Here is a 24979-nt window from a genome sequence, read left to right as displayed (position 1 = left end):
ATTTGTGTTGTATTTTAAATTCCATGTGTAAGTGATATCATATGGTATTTTTCTCGTTTACTTAGTTTGATAATCTCTAGGTCTGTCCCTGTTGCTGCAAATGGCATTATTTTATTCTTTTTTATGGTTGAGTAATATTTCATTATGTGTGTGTACACACACACACACACACATGCACCATATCTTTTTTTTTGTTTTTAATTTATTTCTAATTGAAGGGTAATTGCTTTACAATATTGTGTTGATTTCTGCCATACATCAACATGAATCAATCATAGGTATACATATGTCCCCTCCCTCTTGAACTTCCCTCCCACCTCCCATTTTATCCCCTCCCCAGTTGTCACAGAACACCAGTTTGAGCTCCCTGAATCATACAGCAAAATCCCACTGCTGTCTGTTAGATATATGATAGTGTATGCTTCCATGCCACTCTCTCCATTCGTCCCGCCCTCTCCTTCCCCCTGCTCCTCATGCCCACAAGTCTGTGCTCTGTGCGTGCATCTCTGTTGCTGCCTTGCAAATAGGTTCATCAGTACCGTCTTTCTAGATTCCATGTATACATGTTAATATTCAATATTTGTTTTTCTCTTTCTGACTTACTTCACTCTGTATGGTAGGCTCTAGGTTCACCCACCTCATTAGAACTGACTCAAATGCATTCCTGTTATGGCTGAGTAATACTTCATTACATATATGTACCACAGCTTCTTTATCCACTCATCTGTCAGTTGTCTAGGTTGCTTCCACGTCCTACCATTGTCAGTGGTGCTGCAATGAACAGTGGGCTACATGTATCTTTTTCAGTTAATGGTTTTCTCAGGGTATAAGTGGTTTGGCATATATAGTCTTAAACATTTTCTGTGTGCATAAAGATGCATGCACACATATTTGTATATCAGTTTTTTAGCCTGAGATCACCTTGCACACACTTTTTGGTAACTTATTTTTTTTACATACTGTATCATAGACATTGGACCATTTCAGTCAATATTGAGGTGCTCTTTTTTATAACCACTACCAACAAAATAATCAAACGTCATTCCCTTGTGCAAGTAACCCTTAAGCTGTTTCTCTAGTTTCCTTTGATGGACTTCAGATTGTTTACAGTTCTTTGTTATTGTAAACAATCCTACAGTGGCCCTTCTGAATTAAGTCCTACATATATTATAAATGTTAATGTCATTAAGTAACAAAACTAAACTATTTCAGGAAGTGACAACAGCATGCATGTAAAAGCACAGGAAAGAAAAAATACTGGATTTCTAGGAAACAAGTAATCTTGAATGTCCAGAGGGTGGCTTGTGAGGGAAGAGGGCTGGAGTCAGCCCTGGAAGCTCACTGGAGCTCTTCTGGAAGCTCATTCACGTTGTGTTCTGTACTGTAGATTTTACCCTAGTGACGGAAGAAGTCATTGAAGGGCTCTGAGTGAGAGAATGGCGATGAAATCTGTGCTGCAGAATGCTCTCTGGCTGCAACTCGTGGTATGGAGAGCAGATTTAAGCAAAAAAGACTTGCAGCAGTCAAATCTGTTAGGATGTTGCCACAGTAATAGTCAAAATGACAAGTGATAAAAACTTGAAATTTTTTTTAAAGTGCAAGGGAAATGTATTTGAGAGCTTGCAAAGAAATAGAATGTGTAGGATCTGGTGACGGACCTGGCCGTAAGGGACAGGAGGGGAGAACTCAGGGAACTGACTGCTGTCTGCCTGGGGGGCAGCTGCTGGCCTCCTAGGCTGCCCGCTGAAGATGAGGAATACCTGAGAGGGAATGGATTTGAGTGGGTGTGGACAGGGAAAAACTGAGTCCAGTTTTGAACACAATAAAGGGCTCTCTGTTAGACATTCAAGAAAAGGTGTCCAGGAGACGGTCTAGGACTCAGGTGGAGAATTGTGAGCTGGAATTTGGAAGGTATTTGGTGCTGAGCGAGGCTGAGAGAATCTCCATGTGGGTGGAGTGGGTGTTCGTTTTTCTTCTCCATCACACCTACCCCACTACCTTATCTGCCATTCAGAGACAAAGCAGAGACCTAAAGTTATCATTGTTCTTTTTTTATATATAAGAATCATTCCAGCAGAAGAGGCAGCTTACAAGCCTATACTTTTGAGGAACAGCCTACACTTCCTGTGGTAAGTTTTAGCCCCTCCCCTCAATCCTCAATAAAAATATAAGACTCAGCAACTTTTTTTTTTTTTTGGGAACACTGAATATGAACGTTTGCTCCAGCATAGTATCGGGGCTCTGGGGGATGAGGTTGTGGGAGGAGAATGGGATAGGTAGGCCCTTTAAAGACAAAAGACAGAGAACTGTCTCTCTCATAGTGAGAAAGCCAAGTCCCCACATGGCTGTGGGTGGCGTTTAGGCTTGGCAGGTGAAGTGCTGTGCAGGCTGGATGTATTGCATACTGATCAGGACTGTGGTATCCAGGGGCCTCTGCTCTGTGCCTAGCCTATGTGTCTTGCAGCTGTTTCTGCCCCAGACATGAAGCTACATCAACAGCTGGTCATATGGGTGGGTGTGTACACGTGTCGGCAGGCTCAGCAGCCAGGATGGAGTTTGTAAGCTCCCTTCTCAGTCTTGTTTTCCAGGCTGCCAAACCATCCACTGCCTCTTAGGTAGCATCTCTAAACATGACCTTGACTACAGCTTAGACTTCATAGCTTCAGGCCTTTTAGTCTCCCAGCCTCCATCCTCTTTCTGACTCAACTCTCACCTGGGTTCGAACCCTGGGTTGGGAAGATCCCCTGGAGAAGGGAACAGCTACCCACTCCAGTATTCTTGCCTGCAGAATCCCATGGACAGAGGAGCCTGGTGGGCTGCAGTTCATGGGGTCGCAAAGAGTTAGATACTACTGAGCGACTTTCATTTTCACTGCTTTGAGTTGGTCTCTTCCTTATATGGTCCCCACTTATTTTTTAAACCAAATGTAAATGTCCAGGCTCCCAGCCCCTTGAGCCTCCTCTATCCCTTAGCCACCTACCCACCACCATCACCTTCACTCCTGCCTGGGCTCTTTCTTCCAAATGGGTGTGTGTGTGTTCTACGTCCATAGTTGGAACGGCCACCTCACTTTTTTTCTACCAACAGTTTGTGATTTTGAATGGCAGCCTATATATTAATTTTGAAAAGTAGGTTTTTTTTTTTTCACTTTTATGGGGGTTCCAGCAAAGGAATTCACAGGCTCAAAAGGCCTTGAATTGGCTGATCCATCTAAAAAGGTGGCCCTGCACCAAGAGAGGAACATGGGCACTGTGCGGAGGAAGGAGGTGGGGGCACCCACCTGTGCATTTGGCCCAGTCAGTGTCAACCTTCAACACGAAGGTGGATGTCACAGAAAGACTGCCCTCCCTAGCCTTCCTCTCACTTAGTGCCCCGTGTCTAGCCATCTCCACTCACCTTACTGTTCAGTTGCTCAACTCTTTGCAACTTTCCAACTTTCCAACTCTTTGCAACCCCATGGACTGCAGCATGTCAGACTTCCCTGTCCTTCACCATCTCCCAGAGTCTGCTCAGACTCATGTCTGTTGAGTTGATGATGCCATCCATAATGCTATGAGATGTCATCCTCTGTCCACTCACCTGGAGCCACTTGAACTGAGATCCCTAGGTGTCTCTCCCACTGCATTTCACATTGTCCTCTGTGCAGTGAAACTGGTGAACTTCTGATTCACTGACAGGCACTCATCCAAGAAACAATTTTAAGTGCACCAAATGAGCTACAGAATCTAGAGACGATTTACATTTTGTGTACTGGAAAAGCTGTTTCCGTGCCTTTTCCTTCTTAATACACTGATTAGAGATTTGTTTGCTTTCACAAAGCTTTCTTAAGGTATAATTTACATACCATAACATCCATCCATTTTTAAGTACACAAATGAGTTTTAGTAAATTTATACAGTTGTGCAGACATTACCACGGTGAAGTTTGAGAACTCTTCCTTCACCACAAAAAGTGTTCTTAATCCTAATACCTACTCTTAGCCCCAGGTGACTACTCGTCTGCTTTCTGTTGCTAGTTTTGCCTTTTCTAGGAATTTCACTTAAGTGGAATCATACAGTATGCCATCTTATGCATCTGGCCTCTTTCACTTACTACGATGTTTTTGAGATTTATCCATGTTGCTACATGTTTCAGGAGCTTATGATAGTCCATCATTGTAGATGTGTTTACTACATCCCATTTATCTACTCACTAGCTGTTAGACATTTGTAATGCCGGGCAACTTTGAATTCCATTATTTTATAGACTCAGAGCTCATTACAACTGTCAGCATTGTACATCTACCTCTGTGTATCTACAGAACGGGGTATCTAGTGAAGAGACTAGTGGTCATAGTTTTTATATTAATATGCAAGACACATTAGGGAACCAGGCCAAACGTTGAAGAGTCTAATCTAACTCAAAAGACAAAAGGAAGGTCAGACCTGGACTGTTTTCAGTAAACCTGGAAAACTAGACCTCTTTTGTTCATTAGCAATGAACTACAGTAATCAGCACTTCCCCAGCCTTCACAGAAAGAAAGCAGGGGTAACTTTTGACTTGGCACATATGGGTGATAATTTCTATAGTTTGACTACCTGTGTTCAAATCTCAGCTCCATAATAGCAATGTTATCGGTTAGGAAATTACTTCCATTTTCTAAAACTTCAGTTTTCCAATAAGTTGAATGGGCCAGTAATCTTAATTATCTCATTAAGATTTGTGTGGCGGTTAAATGACATGATCTGTGTGAGGGCAGTATGTGGTTGTTAATACTCTCATGTTGTTATCACACTCATCATTATTGTCTGCTCTGTTTTTTTTTTTTGTAATTGAAATGCTGTGCACTTTAAAGTATGGTTTAAAACATGATTCATTTTAAAGAGGGTTATCAGTGAAAAAGGAGATATGGTCCTTTAAAAACGATTCTTTCTGGGCGCTTTCCTGGTGGTCCAGTGGCTAAGATTCCATGCTTGCAATTCAGGGGAACTGGGTTTAATCCTTGATTAGGCGGCTGCATCCCACATGCTGCAGCTAAAAGATCCTGCATGCAGTAACCAAGGTCCTGTGTGATACAGCTGAGACCCAACACAGTCAAATAAATAAAATAGATATTTATAAAAATAGTAATGATAAAATACAATAAATAAGAAGGATTCTTTCTTATTAATATTTAATTCTGTTATTCTTCACTGTAGCTTTTGCCTACTTCATCTGGATTACCACCAGGTTGGGAAGAAAAACAAGATGAAAGAGGAAGATCATACTATGTGGATCACAATTGCAGAACTACTACCTGGATAAAGCCCACTGTACAGGTATCCTGCAGTCTGTTCATTATGGAGTTTTCTTAGGTAATTTAAACCATCATATTTCTATGGGAGCTATTAATATATCACTTAGTAGTAGATGCTGAATACTTCTAATTATTTTCTGTTATTGGTGCTGTCTGTCATTTCCTGCAGATCTCTAATATACATGAGTCATTACTGGTTATTAGGTCAAACAAGTCCATTTGGGACTAGGAGGACAAAGTAAATGATCTGGTCTACTGGGTAATTTTGTAATTTGAATGGTTAAGATCATTATTTTGCTAAAAATAATCTTGGTGATTAGCATCTATAAAAGAACTTTGTCATAATGACACTCTGTCCTTGGCAACAGTTTGCCTTTTGTATTAATAATATTTCTTTGTAAGCATTTAGGAAAATATCACCATTTCTCTTGAGAAATTTTTTAAAACTGAAAAGTACAGAGAATAATATAGTAAGTATCCATTTTTTTAACACCCTGAATTTACCACCATTAACAGCTCACCGTATTTGGTTCTAGATTTTTTGTTTTTCAAAATAAAATACAGAGGAAAAGATTTTATCTTTTAACCAAGCACTTGGCCCCGCTACCCAGAGGGACATATCACTGTGAGCTTGTTGGGAATTCTTCCTGCCTATTTTATGACTTAGTAGAGAGCTAAACAATGCAAAATATTATTTATGTCCATGTGTCAAATTTAACAAAGATATTATGTAATTCTAAATATTTTTTGCTCACTATTGTTTTAAAATCCTCTCATGTGGGTTTATATATAGATCTAGTGTATTTTTTTAGCTGCCTTATATTTTATCACAGAAATGTATTACATTTCAGTTATCCATTTCTGTAGTGGCTGTTTGCCATTTATTTTGTCTACCACCACTTAAACCCATTTTTGTGTGTGGGAAATTCCTACTTTATGTGAGTCTTTGGGGTGAGCAAAAAACAACCTTCTCTAGTTGTCAATGCGGCTTCCCTGCAACTAGGGTTAACAGACTGTTAACTGCATCTTACTGCTCAAGAATTATCTGAGAAATTTTAAATTGTTTTAAAAACAAACTTTGACAAAGCACTTTATTGGAGAAATGAGCCTCCAGTCTTTAGGCCTGTTTATAAGTGTGTGCACTGTTTGCAGATCCAGTTACCTTTTTAACCACAGCTATTTATGTGTTCTCTGTAAATACTATTACATAATTGAATTAATGTGCTAGGCCACAGTGGAGACCAGTCAGCTGCCGTCAAGCCAGGGTTCTTCTGCAGGCCCTCAGCCACAGGCCTCCGCGAGTGATGCAGCACAACAGGTGACCCAACCATCTGAAATGGAGCAAGGATTCCTTCCCAAAGGCTGGGAGGTCCGGCATGCACCAAACGGGAGGCCTTTCTTCATTGACCACAACACCAAAACCACCACCTGGGTAACTTCAGTGGTTTCCAGTTTAAATTTGTAATAACAGTAACAATCACTTACGTGTAGTTCTTGATAATCTTTATAAGTATACATTAATATGGGCTTCCCTGGTGGTTTGGATGGTAAAGAATCTGTTTGCAATGCAGTAGAGACCCGGATTTGATCCCTGGGTCCAGAAGATCTCTTGGAGAAGGGAATGGCTACCCAATCCATAGGCTACCCAGTCCTTAGTTAAACTATGTTGAATTCTTAATAGTATTATTTCTATTCAGTATATTTATACCTATTTTTAATATCAGGGGGATTGTTAAGAAGATGCATTTATTTCCTGTTTGCAGTGGGCTTTTGTTTTTGGTCATGCCACATGGCTTGTGGGATCTTAGTTCCGCAAGCAGAGATTGAACCCATTCCACTCTTCAGTGGAAGCGCGGGGTCCTACCTACCAGGGAAGTCTTGTGTTTCTTATGTTTGCAGTTTTTAGCTCACTAGCCATAAATGCCCAGGAAGATATTTAGTCATAATCATTTCCCTTTATATGAGGCCTCTAGTTCCAAAGTACTTTTGAATCCATACCTCATAATATCCAGAAAGCCTTATGAGCTAGGTAGAATAAGTATTTTTATTTTAAGATAAGGCTTAAAGTTGTTGAGTAGTTGGTTCACCACTAATAGAAAAACTACTGAAAATTATCAATAAATGCAGAGATTTTGATTAATTGCTTAAAAGTTATTAATATGCCTAAATTAAAATTATATAATACATTATTTAATAAAACAATATTGAAATGATAATATATAAATAAATCCAAATAAATTAAATTTTGTTCTTTCAATAATTTGAGTTGCCTTTACTAACCTTTTTGAGCTTACCTTCTTATCTCTTAAGATAAATAAATATCTAATAAATTAATACCTTAGCACCTGTCTAGGTACCAGAAATCATGTTCAAGGCCTCAGAAATGACACGTGCTCCAGCTTTATGTCTACTCTTACACCAGTTTTTATTTAGAGAAGAGCCCTGTGTAGTGACATAATCCTTAAAGAGTGGGCAAAATAAATGGTTTTTGTGAAAGAGAAAGTAAGTTAATACGGATCCTCCTCAAAATCTAATTGAATTTTTTTTTAATTTTTAAATTAAAAAAAATTTTTTTTTGGCCATGCCACAAGGTGTGTAGCATTTTAATTTCCCAGTCAGGAACTGAACCCATGCCCCCTGAAGTGGAAGTGTGGAGTCTTAACCACTGGATTGCCAGGGTCCCTTAGAACTGAATATTGTAGACTATGAATGAGAGATTTTAGATAAGAACCTATTATTTCATTGAGTAAGGAAATGAAAGTGAATCCACTGATACTAGAAAACATAGGAACAGATTGACTTTCACGATTTTAAAGTTTGTGTGTATATATTGTTTTCTTTATTTACTCTACCAAAAAAGGAAGATCCAAGACTGAAAATTCCAGCTCATCTGAGAGGAAAGACATCACTTGATTCTTCCAGTGACCTGGGGCCTTTACCTGTAAGTTTATAGAACTGTTACCCATCTAACTTGACTGTCTCAAACATCTGTATTTCGGAATGAAGTAGTTCTTTCACAACTATAATTAATATTATTGTTGAAGTGTTGATGTCTTCTACTAAGAATGGAATATACAAATTAAATCAACCCTATAACCAAAACCATTTTTCTGCCCATACACTGAAAACCTGTTCCTAATATAATTGAAATATGTTCTTCATTATAGCCAGGATGGGAAGAAAGAACTCACACTGATGGAAGAATCTTTTACATAAATCACAGTATGTGCGGTGTGATTTTTTTCCCATTACATTATCTTTTGTAATATTGAATTTTTTGCATGAGAATAAAGAACCTCTTTTTTTCTCTCTTTCTTCAGATAGTAAAAAAACACAATGGGAAGACCCTCGTTTGCAGCATGTAGCAATAACTGGACCAGTAAGTCTCTTTGTATCAGCATCCTCTGATGGGGTTGTCCTCTTGCTTGTCTCTTAAAGGACAGATGATGAAGGATATAGCACTAAATAAAGGTGTTGAGAGGAAAGCACATTTGCAAATCTCTTCTCTCCCCACCACCCACACACCCGGTCTCAGTTATTTGAAAAGGGCATTTAAAGTAGTTACCTTTACTCTACACAACAGCCTTGGGATGCCAGTGAGCCAGTAAGTTAACTCAGTGAAGCTAACTCAGTGAGCTAACTCAGTGAGGCTGCTGTGCTCAGACTGGTACTTGAAATAACCTGAAAAAAGAATGCTGGGCTCCTCAGCAAATCAGATAAGAGCCAAGAGTATATCTGATGAGAAAGCTGACAGTGCCTTGTCAAATCAGGGTCATGTCTTGAACTTTTTGGTTGAAATCATTGTAAATACTGGTATATAAGACATTCATATTTAAAGTACAAGTATTACCATGTATGATGTTTATACTACTCTTGAGTCAGATTAATGATAGGAAAATAATTTTCCTCTTTTATATAGCTTCTTTTTCAGATTATAATTGTTTTCTAATTCACAAAAATAAGTAAAATTGAAGATACAATTCTTTTAGACTACTCTTGTGACTCCATGTTTAGTCTTTTAAAGTAATGGATAAAAAAGGCAACTCCTCAGAGTTCAAGGAAAAAGTACATTTTTCAAATTGTTCCTTTAATGGAGAAATCACTTTGAAAGTCTCTTTAGAAATGGAAATTTTCATTTCTAATATTTCTTTACTTGGAAGACATTTCCTGTTTCTGGCCTATTGCATTTCAAGAATACTGCATGATGAAAATTACAGCCATAAGAATTGCTGGATACAATTTTATCTTAAACGGAGAAATTAAAATTTTTTAAGTTTTATATTTCTTTTTCTTTGAATTAAACTTTTCTTTCCAAATATTCTCTTTTAATGCCCTTAACTTATGTTCATAAAATACCCAGAGGGGAGTTTTTTAAATTGTTCCAGAATAAAATAACTAAAACCTTCTTTATTTTTCCAAAATTTTTAACTCAAGGCAGTGCCCTACTCCAGGGATTACAAAAGAAAGTATGAGTTCTTCCGAAGAAAGTTGAAGAAGCAGGTTAGTGATACTTATAATGAGTTCTTAGGAATGTTTGTCATATGGACTGAAAGCATGGGCAGTACATTTGAAAAAGTAATAGAGAATTTATTATATATGAACAATTTTGGATAGCTTCTTTTAGGGAAAGGATGCTTATTTTTTGAGTAGCTGTAATATATGATTAGAGTCTAGTTATTTTATGTCTGTGTTTTTCAATATACCTTGCAACAGAGAAAATAGTTTTAAAAACTTGCTTTTGAAGAGCTCTAACTTGAGTTCCTCCTGGGTTTGTGGGGTTTGAGTTTTGTAGAAACAGAGTAATAGTAACTCAGGAGATTATCCGGTAGCCTAGACTTTGCTTGTGTAGGAGGACTCTCTGGATTCTGCTTCTGCTTGGACTATTGTTTTCCAGTGTTAGTCATTCATTCTTTACAGCTTCAAGTATAATATATCTCTGCATAATTTGAATGTACAGCTGTGATTGGAGCAGGCCTCTTGTTGTTTATCTCCTTTTGCTTATCAGATATATTCACAACACTTTTTCCATCACCACAAATTCAGTATGTTTGGAACTAAATCTGCCTGTCTATTTCATTTCTATTGGTTATGACTGTTTTTTAAGTAATTAATTTTTTTAAATTGAAAGAGTCTTTAAGTTCCATAAAGCTTTACAGTTTTCAAAGGTTTCATACACATGGTTTTATATAATTCCATAATAACCCCTTTTTCCCCACCTCTGTATTGCCCCTCCCCCCACCCATAACCACTAGTTTGTTCTCTCTATAAATACATATTATTTATTTATTTATTTTTGGCTGTGCTGGGTCTTCGTTGTGGGGGCTTTTCTCCAGTTGTGGCGAGCAGGGGCTTCGCTCTCTTCATGGCAGTGCTCGGGCTTCTCATTATGGTGGCTTCTCTTGTGGTGGCACTCGGGCTCTTAGCGCACAGAGGCTTCAGTATTTACGGCACATGGTCTCAGTAGTTGCGGTTCCTGGGCTCTAGAGCACACGTTCAGTAGCTGCCACGCACAGGGTCAGTTGCCCGTGGCATGTGGGATCTTCCAGGACCAAGGATCAAACCCATGTCTCCTCCATTAGCAGGTGGAATCTTTATCACTGAGCCCCCAAGGAAGCCCTGTTCTCTGTGCCTGTGAGAGGGATGACCGTTTTTTAACGCCTTTCTGATTTGCTCAGGCCTCTCCCCTTGCCTGCAGTTTAGGAGTACTGCCACTAGGTGGCTACGTTGGGTTACACTTCCTTGCCTTCCAAGCCGGAAGCCTGGTTTTACAAAGGTTCAAGATGGTTTCTGCTGCCCCCAATTTTTCTCATCCAAAACAGGACAAAAATGAAATACAGTACTTATTTAGTGCAAATATACCTTAATAAAATCTTAAAATATCTTCAGTGTTTTAAACTCATCTTCAATAATAACCTTGTTTTAAAATTGCTCTGGAAATTTGTTTTCTACTTAAAATTCTTTGGGATTCTAAGTCTGTTTTGAATTATTTATATGGTAAATGTTTTCACTCTTAATGACAAGACACTGGTGGAAGAGAAGTACTAGCTTCTCCATTTGCCAGTCTGAACACTTATAAACATGTTACAGTGTCTAATGGTTGATATTCTCTAAGCAGCAGGTCACAGAACACAAAACCATAATGAAAGAATAAAGTTTTAAGTTCTGACCACATACTAGGCATTTTTCTTAAGTTACATGTATGATCCCTGTGTAATCTCTGTAGTAACTCTATAATGAAGGGACTATTATTATCACATCTTAGAGTTGAGGAAGCTGAGGCTCAGAGAAACTAGGCAGTGTGATCCAGTTCCATGGTTATTAGCAGAAAAGCCAGGCACAAACCAAGTGGCGCAGTGCCAGAGTCCATCCTCCTGACTCACATGACGTACTGGACTGGGGATTAAGAGAGGAAATTGCCCAGAATGCAAGAAAGGTATACAAGAAGATGAAATTATGAAAGAAAAGATAAGAGACATGAAGCTGTTCCAGAAGAAGAGCCTGAGGAAGAGGCTGAGAAGCTGAATCCTCAGTTTAACAAAATGTCCCAAGCAGGATTTAAGAAATAAGACTCCTGTCTGGACACATCACATCACAGCAAAAGAACAGAACATCAAGGAGGAGATAAAAATGTGTGAAGCAGTGCTCCAAAGCCTTGAGCTGCCTTTATCCTTCCCCTCCACCTCATCCTTAACATGTCGTTAGTTTGGATTAAGGGTGGCTAATCATTATTGAGACCACTGTGTGCCAGGCACCGTGTCAGCACATGCAATGCATTGTCCCAGTTATTCCTGAAACAGCTCCCTAAGGGTAAATACTTTTATCGTCCGTATTTTATAGATGAGGTAATTAAGCGTTAGAAAAGATGTGCGAGCTGAAGCCAGGCCTTGAACACAGGGTCACTTGACTCCAGAACCCATGGATGATACACCACTCAGCTCTGATGTGGAAATTGCTCCTGTGGCCTCCCTTCTGTTGTTGTCGCTCACACAGAGGGCCCATTTACTTTCTGTCACTCAGGCTGTTTCAGGGGTCTTTCACTGACCAGTGTGTCTTTTGTCTCCCCTTATGTGTGCTTAGTTGCTTAGTCGTTTCCAACTCTTTGAGAACCCATGGACTGTAGCCTTCCAGGCTCCTTTGTCCATGGGATTTTCCAGGCAAGAATACTGGAGTTGGTTGCCATTTCCTCCTCCAGGGGATCCTCCCAACCCAGGGATCAAACCCCAGGGTCCTGTGTCTCCTGCATTGCAGGCAGAGAGCCATTGGGAAAGCTCCATTGAAATACCTTTTAGATCTGATGGTGTCAGCCTCTGAGAACATAGAGAGCAGTCTGATCCTGCAACTTCCTGCTCAACTTCCTAGGCAGCCTTCACACTGTCTACACTGTGGCCTCAGACTGCTTCTGCAACTCCTTCTACTCAAATCCCTCTCTTCTTCCCCTCCCCCTTCTGTACCATCCAGCTTTCAGATGGCTGGAACACTTCTCCCTGCTTGCTGTTCCTCAGCCCTTCTCTCCCTTCCCACCCCAGACAGGACTTTCTCTCGAAGCCTCCTTGGTTGTCTCACTTGTAATTAATAGCTCATTTTTTTTTTTTTTTGCCTACAAAACTTTGCTTCTGTTCCTATTGTTAGCAATTTTTGTACTCTTTTAAATCTCAGAATGAGTAACATTTACATTTGTTTCTCACACACACACCACATTGTAAACTCCCTGAAGAAGTGACCACATTTTATGCCATGTTTTCATTCCCTTTTCCTCCCATCTCTGGCCCCTTTGCAGTACCTACCTAGCATGGACCTGGCCCAGAGTGGGCCTTGAGTAAGTGCTTGTTGAGTCACTTACCTGCACTAGTGGTTTGCCCACTGTCTAAAATTATAAAATTGCTTTTGTCCAGTCTTACCAGTTTTTTAAGTTGCATAAGCAGCAGAGGAAATTGTTTATGGTTTACTTCCTCTGCTGCTTACACAGGGGAAATGTACCATACTTCAGTTGCAGCCCTCAGCCTTGGTAGTTGTGGCACATGGGCTTAATTGCTCCACAAAACTCATGTTATACTTATATTGCTTATATAAACTGCTTATATCATTATGTTTCTAAGGGCTTTCCCACTTTTCCTAAGTATTTTGTGAGTGAAATTGATTTAGAGCTAACCCTCTTTCCTTTCCTTGATTCTACAGAATGTTGATGGCATGTTTTCTTTTCATGGTTTCCACTGGAACATTGCATACAGAGTACTCAAAAACAAAATATTCAGATATGTTTCTATATAATTTACAGTAAAGTCTGCCTAAAAGCATAGTTATCTACATTTGTCATATGAGCAAATTATGTACAAAAGATAAATGAGGCAATGTAGCTCATTCATTAAGAACAGAAGCTCAGAAGCTAAGACTTTCTTAACTTGTATCTTTAGTTTCTTCATCCATAAAATGAAGACAATAATAGTAGGTTCTTCATAGTGTTGTTGTGAGGAGTAAATGAATTAACCCATTAAAATTCTGGTAACAGTGCTGGCACAGTCTGTAAAAGTTAGCACCTGTTAATGAGTGAAGTAGACAGGCTCCAGAGAGGAAATATGGAGGGGAGAACCCTAAGCTGACAGGCAGACAAGTATTGAGAGCAGGCAGTGCCTTGACTGACTGTCGGTCACAGAATGTCTTTCTTGGATCTTAAGGTGGAAATGACTGCTCATGAAATGCCTTCATGTGAGTGTTACTTTCACCATCAGTAGCTGCTTCTTCAGATGTGAAAATGAGAAGTCTTTGTTATTACATGACTAGAGAAAATGCATGAGTTCTTTAATACTGTGGAGGGAATACAAGACAATATACCTAGGCCTGAAAGAGGATCCTGGGCACAGGAATAGAATACAGTGAATTTTATAACATTCATGAAAGAAATGTGTGTTGAACTGATTTAAACAGTCTCTCTTCTCTGGATTTTCAGAATGACATTCCAAACAAATTTGAAATGAAACTTCGCCGTGCAACTGTTCTTGAAGACTCTTACAGGAGGATTATGGGGGTCAAGAGAGCAGACTTCCTCAAGGCTAGACTGTGGATTGAGTTTGATGGTGAAAAGGGACTAGATTATGGAGGAGTTGCCAGAGAATGGTTCTTTCTGATTTCAAAGGAAATGTTTAACCCTTATTATGGGTTGTTTGAATATTCTGCTACGTAAGTACCTTTTCAATGACTGTACAGAAAAAAAAAAAAATCACTGTTTTGAAAATAACAGAGTAATGTGATGGGAGGGAAATGTAAGTCACAATGTGCCAGAAAAGCGGAGAGAGTAACTAATGTTGTTTCAGAAATAACTTTTAAAAGTTATAGTGAAATATACATAACATAAAATTTAACATTCTTATCATGTTAAGTGTATTCGTTGTTGTGCACCCATCACCACCATGTACCTCCAGAACTTTTTCATCATCCCATACTGAAACTGTATCCTTTAAACATGATCTCCCCCATTCCCTGGCATTAACCATTCCACTTTCTGTTTCTATGAACTGGACTATTCTCAGTATCTTGTATAAGTAGAATCATACAGTATTTGACCTTTTATAACTGACTTAATTTCATTAGCATAGTGTTCTCAAAGTTTATCCATGTAGCAGTATGTGGTAGAATTTCCTTCCTTTTGAAGGCTGTGTAATATCCCATTATGTGTCTATACCACATTTATTTATCCATTTAGCTTTCAGAAACATTTGGATTGTTTCCACCTTTTGAACAAAATGACTATTTTTAAAACCATTAAATCCAGTGGTCTAATATGGTTGTAATAGAGTTGAACAACTGTAAAAAGAGGGAGACAATTTACAATTACTTGTCATATTAAAATTTTTATATGAAATATAGAAAGGAGCATTTAAATGTGGTTGTCTTTACAGGGATAATTATACCCTACAGATAAATCCCAATTCTGGACTGTGTAATGAAGATCACCTCTCTTACTTCAAGTTTATTGGTCGGGTAGCTGGGATGGCAGTGTATCATGGCAAACTGTTGGATGGTTAGTATTTTTTTTAATTGGAGGATAATTGCTTTACATGTTGTGTTGGTTTCCACAATACATCAACGTGAATTAGCCGTGTGTGTGTGTGTGTGTGTGTGTATATCTCCCCTCCCTCATGAGTCTTCCTTCCACCCAACCCCCTACCCTACCCCCCTCAGTTGCCACAGAGCTGAGCTGAGCTCCCTGTGTTATACAGCAGCTTCCCACTAGCTATCTTATTTTACACATGGTAGTGTATATGTTTTTTTTTCTTTCTTTTTTTATTCATTTTAATTGGAGGCTAATTACAATATTATGGTAGTTTTTGCATTACATTCACATGAATCAGCCATGGGTGTACATGTGTTCCGCATCCTGACCCTCCCTCCCACCTCCCTCCCCATCCTATCCCTCAGGGTCATCCCAGTGCACCAGCCCTGAGCACCCTGTTTCATGCATCGAACCTGGACTGGCAATCTGTTTCACATATGATAATATACATGTTTCAATGCTATTCTCTCTAGTCATCCCACCCTCACCTTCTCCCACAGAGTCCAAAAGTCTATTCTTTACATCTCGGTCTCTTTTGTTGTCTTGCATATAGGGTCATCATTACCATCTTTCTAAATTCCATATATATGCGTTAATATACTGTATTGGTGTTTTTCTTTCTGGCTTACTTCACTCTGTATAATAGGCTCCAGTTTCATCCACCTCATTAGAAGTAATTCAAATGCATTCTTTTTAATAGCTGAGTAATATTCCATTGTACTACAGCTTTCTTATCCATTCATCTGCCGATGGACATCTAGGTTGCTTCCATGTCCTGGCTATTGTAAATAGTGCTGTGATGAACATTGGGGTACATGTGTCTCTTTCAATTCTGGTTTCCTCAGTGTGTATGCCCAGCAGTGGGATTGCTGGGTCATACGGCAGTTCTATTTCCAGTTTTTTAAGGAATCTCCACACTGTTCTCCATAGTAGCTGTACTAGTTTGCATTCCCACCAACAGTGTAAGAGGGTTCCTTTTTTCTCTGCATGCTCTCCACCATTTATTGTTTGTAGACTTTTGGATAGCAGCCATTCTGACTGGCGTGAGATGATACCCCATTGTGGTTTTGATTTGCATTTCTCTGATAATGAGTGATGTTGAACATCTTTTCATGTGTTTGTTAGCCATCTGTATGTCTTCTTTGGAGAAATGTCTGTTTAGTTCTCTGGCCCATTTTTTGATTGGATCACCTATTTTTCTGGAATTGAGCTGCAGGAGTTGCTTGTATATTTTTTAGATTAGTTGTTTGTCAGTTGCTTCATTTGCTATTACTTTCTCCCATTCTGAAGACTGTCTTTTCACTTTGCTTATAGTTTCCTTTGTTGTGCAAAAGCTTTTGAGTTTAACTAGGTCCCATTTTTTTATTTCTGCTTTTATTTCCATTGTCTGGGAGGTGGGTCATAGAGGATCCTGCTGTGATTTACGTCAGAGAGTGTTTTGCCAATGTTTTCCTCTAGGAGTTTTATAGTTTCTGGTCTTACATTTAGATCTTTAATCCATTTTGAGTTTATTTTTGTGTATGGTGTTAGAAAGTGTTCTAGTTTCATTCTTTTACAAATGGTTGACCAGTTTTCCCAGCACCACTTGTTAAAGAGATTGTCTTTTCTCCATTGTATATTCTTGCCTCCTTTGTCAAAGATAAAGTGTCCATAGGTGCATGGATTTCTCTCTGGGCTTTCTGTTTTGTTACATTGATCTATGTTTCTGTCTTTGTGCCAGTACTATACTGTCTTGATGACTTTTGCTTTTTAGTATAGCCTGAAGTCAGGCAGGTTGATTCCTCCAGATCCATTCTTCTTTCTCAAGATTGCTTTGGCTATTCGAGGTTTTTTGTATATCCATACAAATTGTGAAATTATTTGTTCTAGTTCTCTAAAAATACTGTTGGTAGCTTGATAGGGATTGCATTGAATCTATAGATTGCTTTGGGTAGTATACTCATTTTCACTATATTGATTCTTCCAATCCATGGACATGGTATATTTCTCCATCTATTTGTGTCACCTTTGATTTCTTTCATCAGTGTTTTATAGTTTTCCATATATAGCTCTTTTGTATTTTTAGGTAGATTTATTCCTAAGTATTTTATTCTTTTCATTGCAATGGTGAATGGAATTGTTTCCTTAATTTCTCTGTTTTCTCATTGTTAGTGTATAGGAATGCAAGGGATTTCTGTGTGTTAATTTTATATCCTGCAACTTTACTATATTCATTGATTGGCTCTAGTAATTTTCTGGTGGAGTCTTTAGGGTTTTCTATGTAGAGGACCATGTCATCTGCAAACAGTGAGAGTTTTACTTCTTCTTTTCCAATCTGGATTCCTTTTATTTCTTTTTCTTCCCTGACTGCTATGGATAAAACTTCCAAAACTATGTTGAATAGTAGTGGTGAGAGTGGGCATCCTTGTCTTGTTCCTGACTTTAGGGGAAATGCTTTCAATTTTTCACCATTGAGGATAATGTTTTCTGTGGGTTTATCATATATGGCTTTTATTATGTTGAGGTATGTTCCTTCTATGCCTGCTTTCTGGAGGGTTTTTTTTTATCATAAATGGATGTTGAATTTTGTCAAAGGCTTTCTCTGCATCTATTGAGATAATCATATGGTTTTTATCTTTCAATTTGTTAATGTGATGTATCACATTGATTGATTTGCGAATATTGAAGAATCCTTGCATCCCGGGGATAAAGCCCACTTGATCATGATGTATGATCTTTTTAATATGTTGTTGAATTCTGTTTGCTAGAATTTTGTTAAGGATTTTTGCATCTTTGTTCATCAGTGATATTGGCCTGTAGTTTTCTTTTTTTGTGGCATCTTTGTCTGGTTTTGGTATTAGGGTGATGGTGGCCTCATAGAATGAGTTTGGAAGTTTACTTTCCTCTGCAATTTTCTGGAAGAGTTTAAGTAGGATAGGTGTTAGCTCTTCTCTAAATTTTTGGTAGAATTCAGCAGTGAAGCCTGGTCCTGGGCTTTTGTCTGTTGGAAGATTTCTGATTACAGTTTTGATTTCTGTGCTTTTGATGGGTCTGTTAAGATTTTCTATTTCTTCCTGGTTCAGTTTTGAAAAGTTATACTTTTCTAAGAATTTTTCCATTTCTTCCAAATTGTCCATTTTATTGGCTTATAGTTGCTGATAGTAGTCTCTTATGATACTTTGTATTTCTGTGTTGTCTGTTGGGATTTCTCCAATTCCATTTCTAATTTTGTTGATTTGATTCTTCTCCCTTTTTTTCTTGATGAGTCTGGCTAATGGTTTGTCTATTTTATTTATCTTCTCAAAGAACCAGGTTTTAGCTTTGTTGATTTTGGCTATGGTCTCTTTTGTTTCTTTTTCATTTATTTCTGCCCTAATTTTTATGATTTCGTTCCTTCTACTAACCCTGGGGTGCTTAATTTCTTCTTTTTCTGGTTGCTTTAGGTGTAGAGTTAGGTTATTTATTTGATTTCTCTACTGTTTCTTGAGGTAGGCTTATATTGCTATGAACCTTTCCCTTAGCACTGCTTTTACTGAATCCCATAGGTTTGGGGTTGTATTTTCATTTTCATTTGTTTCTATGCATATTTTGATTTTTTAAAAATTTCTTTTGTGATTTGTTGGTTATTCAGAAGTGTGTTGTTTAGCCTCCATATGTTTGTATTTTTAGTAGATTTTTTTTTTCCCCAGTAGTTGACATCTAATCTTACTGCATTGTGGTCAGAAAAGATGCTTGAGATGATTTCAATTTTTTGAATTTACCAAGGGTAGATTTATGGCCCAGTATGTGATCTATCCTGGAGAAGATTCCATGTGCACTTGAGAAAAAGGTGAAATTCATTGTTTTAGGGTGAAATGTCCTATAGATATCAATTAGGTCTAACTGGTCCATTGTATCATTTAAACTTTGTGTTTCCTTGCTAATTTTCTGTTTAGCTGATCTATCCATAGGTGTGAGTGGGTTATTAAAATCTCCCACTATTATGGTGTTACTGTTAATTTCCTCTTTCATACTTGTTAGCATGTGCCTTACATATTGGGTGCTCCTATGTTGGGTGCATATATATTTATAATTGTTATATCTTCTTCTTGGATTGATGCTTTGATCATTATGTAGTGTAGTGTCCTTTTTTGTCTCTTCTCACGGCCTTTATTTCAAAGTCTATTTTATCTGATATGAGTATTACTACTCCTGCTTTCTTTTGGTCTCCATTTGCATGAAATATCTTTTTCCAGCTCTTCACTTTCAGTCTATATGTGTCCCTATGTTTGAGGTGGGTCTCTTGTAGACAGCATATATAGGGTCTTATTTTTGTATCCATTTAGCCAGTCTTTGTCTTTTGATTGGGGCATTCAATTATTGATATTCAATAAGGTAATTATTGATAAGTATGGTCCTGTTGCCATTTACTTTGTTGTTTTGGGTTTGAATTTATAAACCTTTTCTGTGTTTCCTGTCTAGAAAAGATCCTTTAGCATTTGTTGAAGAGCTGGTTTGGTGGTGCTGAATTTTCTGAGCTTTTGCTTGTCTGTAAAGCTTTTGATTTCTCCTTCATATTTTAATGAGATTCTTGCTGGGTACAGTAATCTGGGTTGTAGGTTTTTCTCTTTCATCACTTTAAGTATGTCCTGCCATTCCCTTCTGGCTTGAAGAGTTTCTATTGAAGATCAGCTGTTATCCTTTTGGGGATCCCCTTGTGATTTATTTGTTGTTTTTCCCTTGCTGCTTTTAATATTTGTTCTTTGTGTTTGATCTTCATTAATTTGATTGATATATGTGATGGGGTGTTTTGCCTTGGGTTTATCCTATTTGGGACTCTCTGGGTTTCTTGGACTTGGGTGGCTATTTCCTTCTCCATTTTAGGGAGGGTTTCAACTATTATCTCCTCAAGTATTGTCTTATGGCCTTTCTTTTTGTCTTTTTCTTCTAGACTCCTATGACTTGAATGTTGGGGCATTTTACATTGTCCCAGAGGTCTCTGAGGTTGTCCTCATTTCTTTTACTTCTTTTTTCCTCTCTGCTTCATTTATTTCCACCATTCTATCTTCCACCTCACTTATCCTATCTTCTGCCTCAGTTATTCTACTGTTGGTTTCCTCCAGAGTGCTTTTGATCTCAGTTATTGCATTATTCCTTATTGATTGACTCTTTTTTATTTCTTCTAGGTCCTTGTTAAACTTTTCTTGCATCTTCTCAATCCTTGTCTCCAGACTATTTATCTGTAACTCCGTTTTGTTTTCAAGATTTTGGATCATTTTTACTATCATTATTCTGAATTCTTTTTCAGGTAGACTCCCTATCTCCTCCTCTTTGGTTTGGTTTGGTAGGCTTTTATCATGTTCCTTTACCTGCTGAATAGTTCTCTGCCTGTTCATCTTGTTTAGGTTGTTATGTTTGGGGTGGCCTTTCTGTATGCTTGAAGTTTGTGGTTCCTCTTTATTGTGGAGGTTCCTTCCTGTGGGTGGGGTTGGATGAGTGGCTTGTCAAGGTTTCCTGGATAGGGAAGCTTTCATTGGTGTTCTGGTGGGTGGAGCTGGATCTCTTCTCTCTGGAGTTCAATGAAGTGTCCAGTAGTGAGTTTTGAGGTGTCTGTAGGTTTGGTGTGACTTTTGGCCACCTGTATTTTTGTGCTCAGGGTTATGTTCTTGTGTTGTTGGAGAATTAGCTTGGTATGTCTTGCTCTGAAACTTGTTGGTTCTTGGGTGGAGCTTGGTTTCAGTGTAGGTATGGAGGCTTTTGGATGAATTCTTGTTGATTAATGTTTCCTGGAGTCAGGAGTTTTCTGGTATTCTCAAGTTTTGGATTTAAGCCTCCTACCTCTGGCTTTCAGTCTTATTCTTACAGTAGCCTCAAGACTTCTCCATCCATATAGCACCGATGATAAAACATCTAGGTTAATGGTGAAAAGATTCTCCATAGTGGGGTAAACCCAGAGAGGTTCACAGAGTTACATGAAGAAAAGAGGGAAGAGGGAGATAGAGGTGACCAGGAGGAGAAGAGGGGGTATCAAAAGGGGAGAGAGCAGTCTAGCCAGTAATCAATTCCCTATTTGCTCTCTACAGTCTGGAACACTCAAGACAGTTTCATGGAGTTCCATAGAGAAGAGAAGAGGAGGAAGGAGATAGAGGTGACCAGGAGGAGAGGATGGGGGAAGTCAAAAGGAGAGAGACCAGTCTAGCCTGTGATCAGTTCCCTAAGTGTTCTCCACAGCCCAGAACACCTAAAGAGATTCACAGAATTAAGTAGAGAAGAGAAGGGGGAGGGAGGAGATAGAGGTGACCTGGGGGAGAAAAAGGAGTGTCAAAAGGGGAGAGAGCAATCAAGCCAGTAATCACACTCTTGAGTAAAAATGGGTACTGATGATTGAATTCTTAAAGGTACAGAATTGATAACAAATACCAAAAAGCAAAGATTAAAAATCTAGAGTAAAGGTTAGACTCTCAAAAATACAGTATTAAAAAAAAATCGCAAAAGTTATAAAAAATATATATACATATGAAATGTGCTTTAAAAATAGGGTCCTTTTTTTGCAAGATGATAGTAGGTTTTAAAAAGGAAAATTAAAGGAATAATAAGGAACTTAAAAATTAAAAAATGATAATAGTAAAATATATCTAGGAATGTTTCTGGAGCTGTTGAGGGCAGTGTGGGGTCAGTTCAGTTTCAGATAGTTCCTTGTTCCAGCTTATACTTCTTCCCAGGGTCTATGCTGCTGCTGCTGCTAAGTCACTTCAGTCGTGTCTGACTCTGTGCGACCCCATAGATGGCAGCCCACCAGGCTCCCCCGTCTCTGGGATTCTCCAGGCAAGCACACTGGAGTGGGTGGCCATTTCCTTCTCCAATGCATGAAAGTGAAAAATGAAAGTGAAGTCATTCAGTCATGTCCAACTCTTTGCGACCCCATGGACTGCAGCCTGCCAGGCTCCTCTGTCCAGGGATTTTCCAGGCAAGAGTACTGGAGTGGGTTGCTGTTGCCTTCTCCCACAGGGTCTATAGGTCCCTTCCAATGTAGCCAATGCTAACTACAGGGTTTTAATCTGTTGCACCTGTCACTTCCAAAGTGGTTCCCTCTTCTTTATTTTGGCTTCCTCTGTTTGCAAGTCTCTTCAGTATGTAACTTCTGCCCTGATACAAGGGGGCGAAAGTGGTCATTTATTTAGGCTCACTTGTTCAATTGTGCTGTGGGGAGGGAGGAACACACTGCAAACAAACATCACTGCTGTGTATGGGGAGTGCTCACAGTGTCTTTGCCACACTGGGTTTGCTCCCACTCACAGCATGTGTGCTTTCCTGGTCTACACTGCTCAGGCTCCAGGTTGCTCTGCAGGGGAACTGTCTAAGGCGGCCCTAGGTTGTGTGCACTTTACAGGTCTAAGCCACTCAGGTTCAGGTTCTCGGGTACTCCACAAAGGCACAGACTTGGTTGGGCCTGCGTTTTGTGCCCTTCCCTGGTCTGAGCAGCTCAGGTAACCAGGTGCTTGGCGAGTGCACACTCCCCAGATGGGGCAGTGCGTCTTATCACCTCCCCCATCCTAGACGCTCAGTTTCCTGGGTGCGCAGTGGGAGCGCCATCTCGGGTGTGCCCTGTGTCTCCTCTGGGGAGCTGATCTCTGGCTGCGACCCTGCTGGCAGATGTCAACTGTCCAGGATCCCAGAAAGACTTGGTTAGCAACTGGGAGCCTGCTTGCAGTGTGGTGGAGGATGCCATCTCTGGGGCCGAGTTTGCCCCTTGCCTTCTGGCTCTGGCTGTCGCCCGCCTGCCTCTCTGCCTCCGTGGAGGATGGGCTGGTCCACTGTTGGCTAGCTCTCCTCTGGTATTTGCTCTTTGTTCTGTGAGCAGACCCGGCAGTGCCTTAGGTTAAAGCTTTTTGCCGGAAAGTTCTTTCTTGTTCTTTCCTTTTTTTTTTTTCCTCTCTGGCTATCCCATGGTTTGGGTTGCTATCTCACGTTAGCTCCCTCAGATTGCCCTCAGGGCATTCAGGCCCAGTCCTTACCCTATGCAATGCAGCCCGCGTCTCCCTGTTCAGCCCCCACTTGCTGGTGGCAGACACCAGCGTCTGGGCTACTTCTCCACTGGGAGTTGCAATTAGGCGCGTAATCTGTGGGTTTTATTTATTTATTTTTTCCTCCCAGCTATGTTGCCCTCTGAGATCCCAAAACTCCCCACAGACCTGCCAGTGAGAGGGTTTCCTGGTGTTTGGAAACTTCTCCTCTTTTATGACTCCCTCCCCGGGATGGGTCTCCATCCCTAACTCTTTTGTCTCTCTTTTTATCCTTTTATATTTTGTCCTACCTCCTTTCGAAGACAATGGGCTGCCTTTCTGGGTGCCTGGTATCCTCCGCCAGCATCCAGAAGTTGTTTTGTGATATTTGCTCAGCGTTCAAATGATCTTTCAATGGATTTGTGGGGGAGAAAGTGGTCTCCCTGTCCTATTCCTCTGCCATCTTAGTACCACCCTCTGTTAGTGTATATGTTTTAATGCTACTCTCTCAATTCATCCCACCCTCTCCTTCCCCCACCGTGTCTGCAAGTCTATTCTCTATGTCTGTGTCTCTATTCCTTGCAAATAGGTTCATCAGTACCATTTTTATAGATTCCATTTATATGCACTAATATACAATATTTATTTTTCTCTTTCTGATTTACTTTACTCAGATTGTTAATATTAAGCATAAAACTTTTTGGTATGTAATTATCTGATTTCTTTTGCTTGGTAATCATTTTAAATATATTTGATTTTTTGCAAGGTTTTTTCATCCGTCCATTTTATAAGATGATGCTGCACAAGCCAATAACACTTCATGATATGGAATCAGTGGTATGTTTTTTTCACTTATCATATAAAGTATAATTTAACAGGCAACTGAATATCTTAAAGACTTACTTTTTAATGATGAAATCAATGGATGTTCTGAATATAAATGAACATTTCCCCCAACATTTTATTTGGAAAATTTACTAACATATAATAGAGTTGAAAAAGTTTTACAGTGGATATGTGTATATCTACCACCCAGATTCCACAATTAGCTTTTTATCCATACTTACTTTATGATATACCTATCCACATGCCTGCTCCCTATCTATCAACCCATCTTATTTCTTTAATGCATTTCAAAGAAAGTTTCAGGTATGAGTAAATTTCTCCCTAAATACTTCAGCATGCTATATACAATAATTTTGTGTGTCTGTTGTGTCAGTATTTGAATTGTGATCATTTGTGATGAATGACATGTTTTCAAACTGGCAGTCCAAAGCAAAGTTTTGAAATTAGGCTACTACATAGAAACAGAAACCCAAGAATTAAATCCTTGACTATACCCTTATAACCCATGCTGAATAGCATCATAGAAATGTGTAGAACACATGGATTCCAAGGCCTCTTCCATGGCACCAAGTCCCTTTCTCGTGACATATTATCAGTATGAACATTATGTGCACGCATGCTTAGTTGCTTCAGTCGTGTCTGACTCTTTGCGACCCTATGAACTATAGCCCTCCAGGCTTCTCTGTCCATGGGGTTCTTCAGGCAAGAATACTGGAGTGGTCTGCTATGCCCTCCTCCAGGGGATCTTCCCAACCCAGGATTGAACCTGCGTCTCTTATGTCTCCTGCATTGGCAGGTGGGTTCTTTACCATTAGTGGCACGTGGGAAGCCCCTGAACAGTATAGTTCT

General features: G+C 39.3%; 1 protein-coding gene across 7 annotated transcripts in view; it reads left to right on the top strand.

The window, feature by feature from the left end:
• NEDD4 (NEDD4 E3 ubiquitin protein ligase) overlaps positions 1–24979 on the top strand; it is a 145363-nt gene that overhangs the window by 107987 nt on the left and 12397 nt on the right. For all 7 annotated transcript variants that reach the window (XR_011465659.1, XM_070377948.1, XM_005905629.3 and 4 more), the window contains 10 exons: positions 2064–2129; positions 5178–5297; positions 6504–6707; positions 8136–8216; positions 8443–8497; positions 8596–8654; positions 9710–9775; positions 14220–14449; positions 15169–15290; positions 24051–24121. Coding sequence is in view for 6 of the 7 variants with exons in the window: in XM_070377948.1 (XP_070234049.1) it covers positions 2064–2129; positions 5178–5297; positions 6504–6707; positions 8136–8216; positions 8443–8497; positions 8596–8654; positions 9710–9775; positions 14220–14449; positions 15169–15290; positions 24051–24121 (1074 nt within the window). In the remaining variant the exon portion in view is untranslated. The remainder of the gene's footprint in view (positions 1–2063; positions 2130–5177; positions 5298–6503; positions 6708–8135; positions 8217–8442; positions 8498–8595; positions 8655–9709; positions 9776–14219; positions 14450–15168; positions 15291–24050; positions 24122–24979) is intronic.

This window comes from Bos mutus, chromosome 10, assembly GCF_027580195.1.
Source record: "Bos mutus isolate GX-2022 chromosome 10, NWIPB_WYAK_1.1, whole genome shotgun sequence".
Lineage (NCBI taxonomy): Eukaryota > Metazoa > Chordata > Mammalia > Artiodactyla > Bovidae > Bos > Bos mutus.
This window is presented reverse-complemented; position numbering and strand designations above follow the sequence as displayed.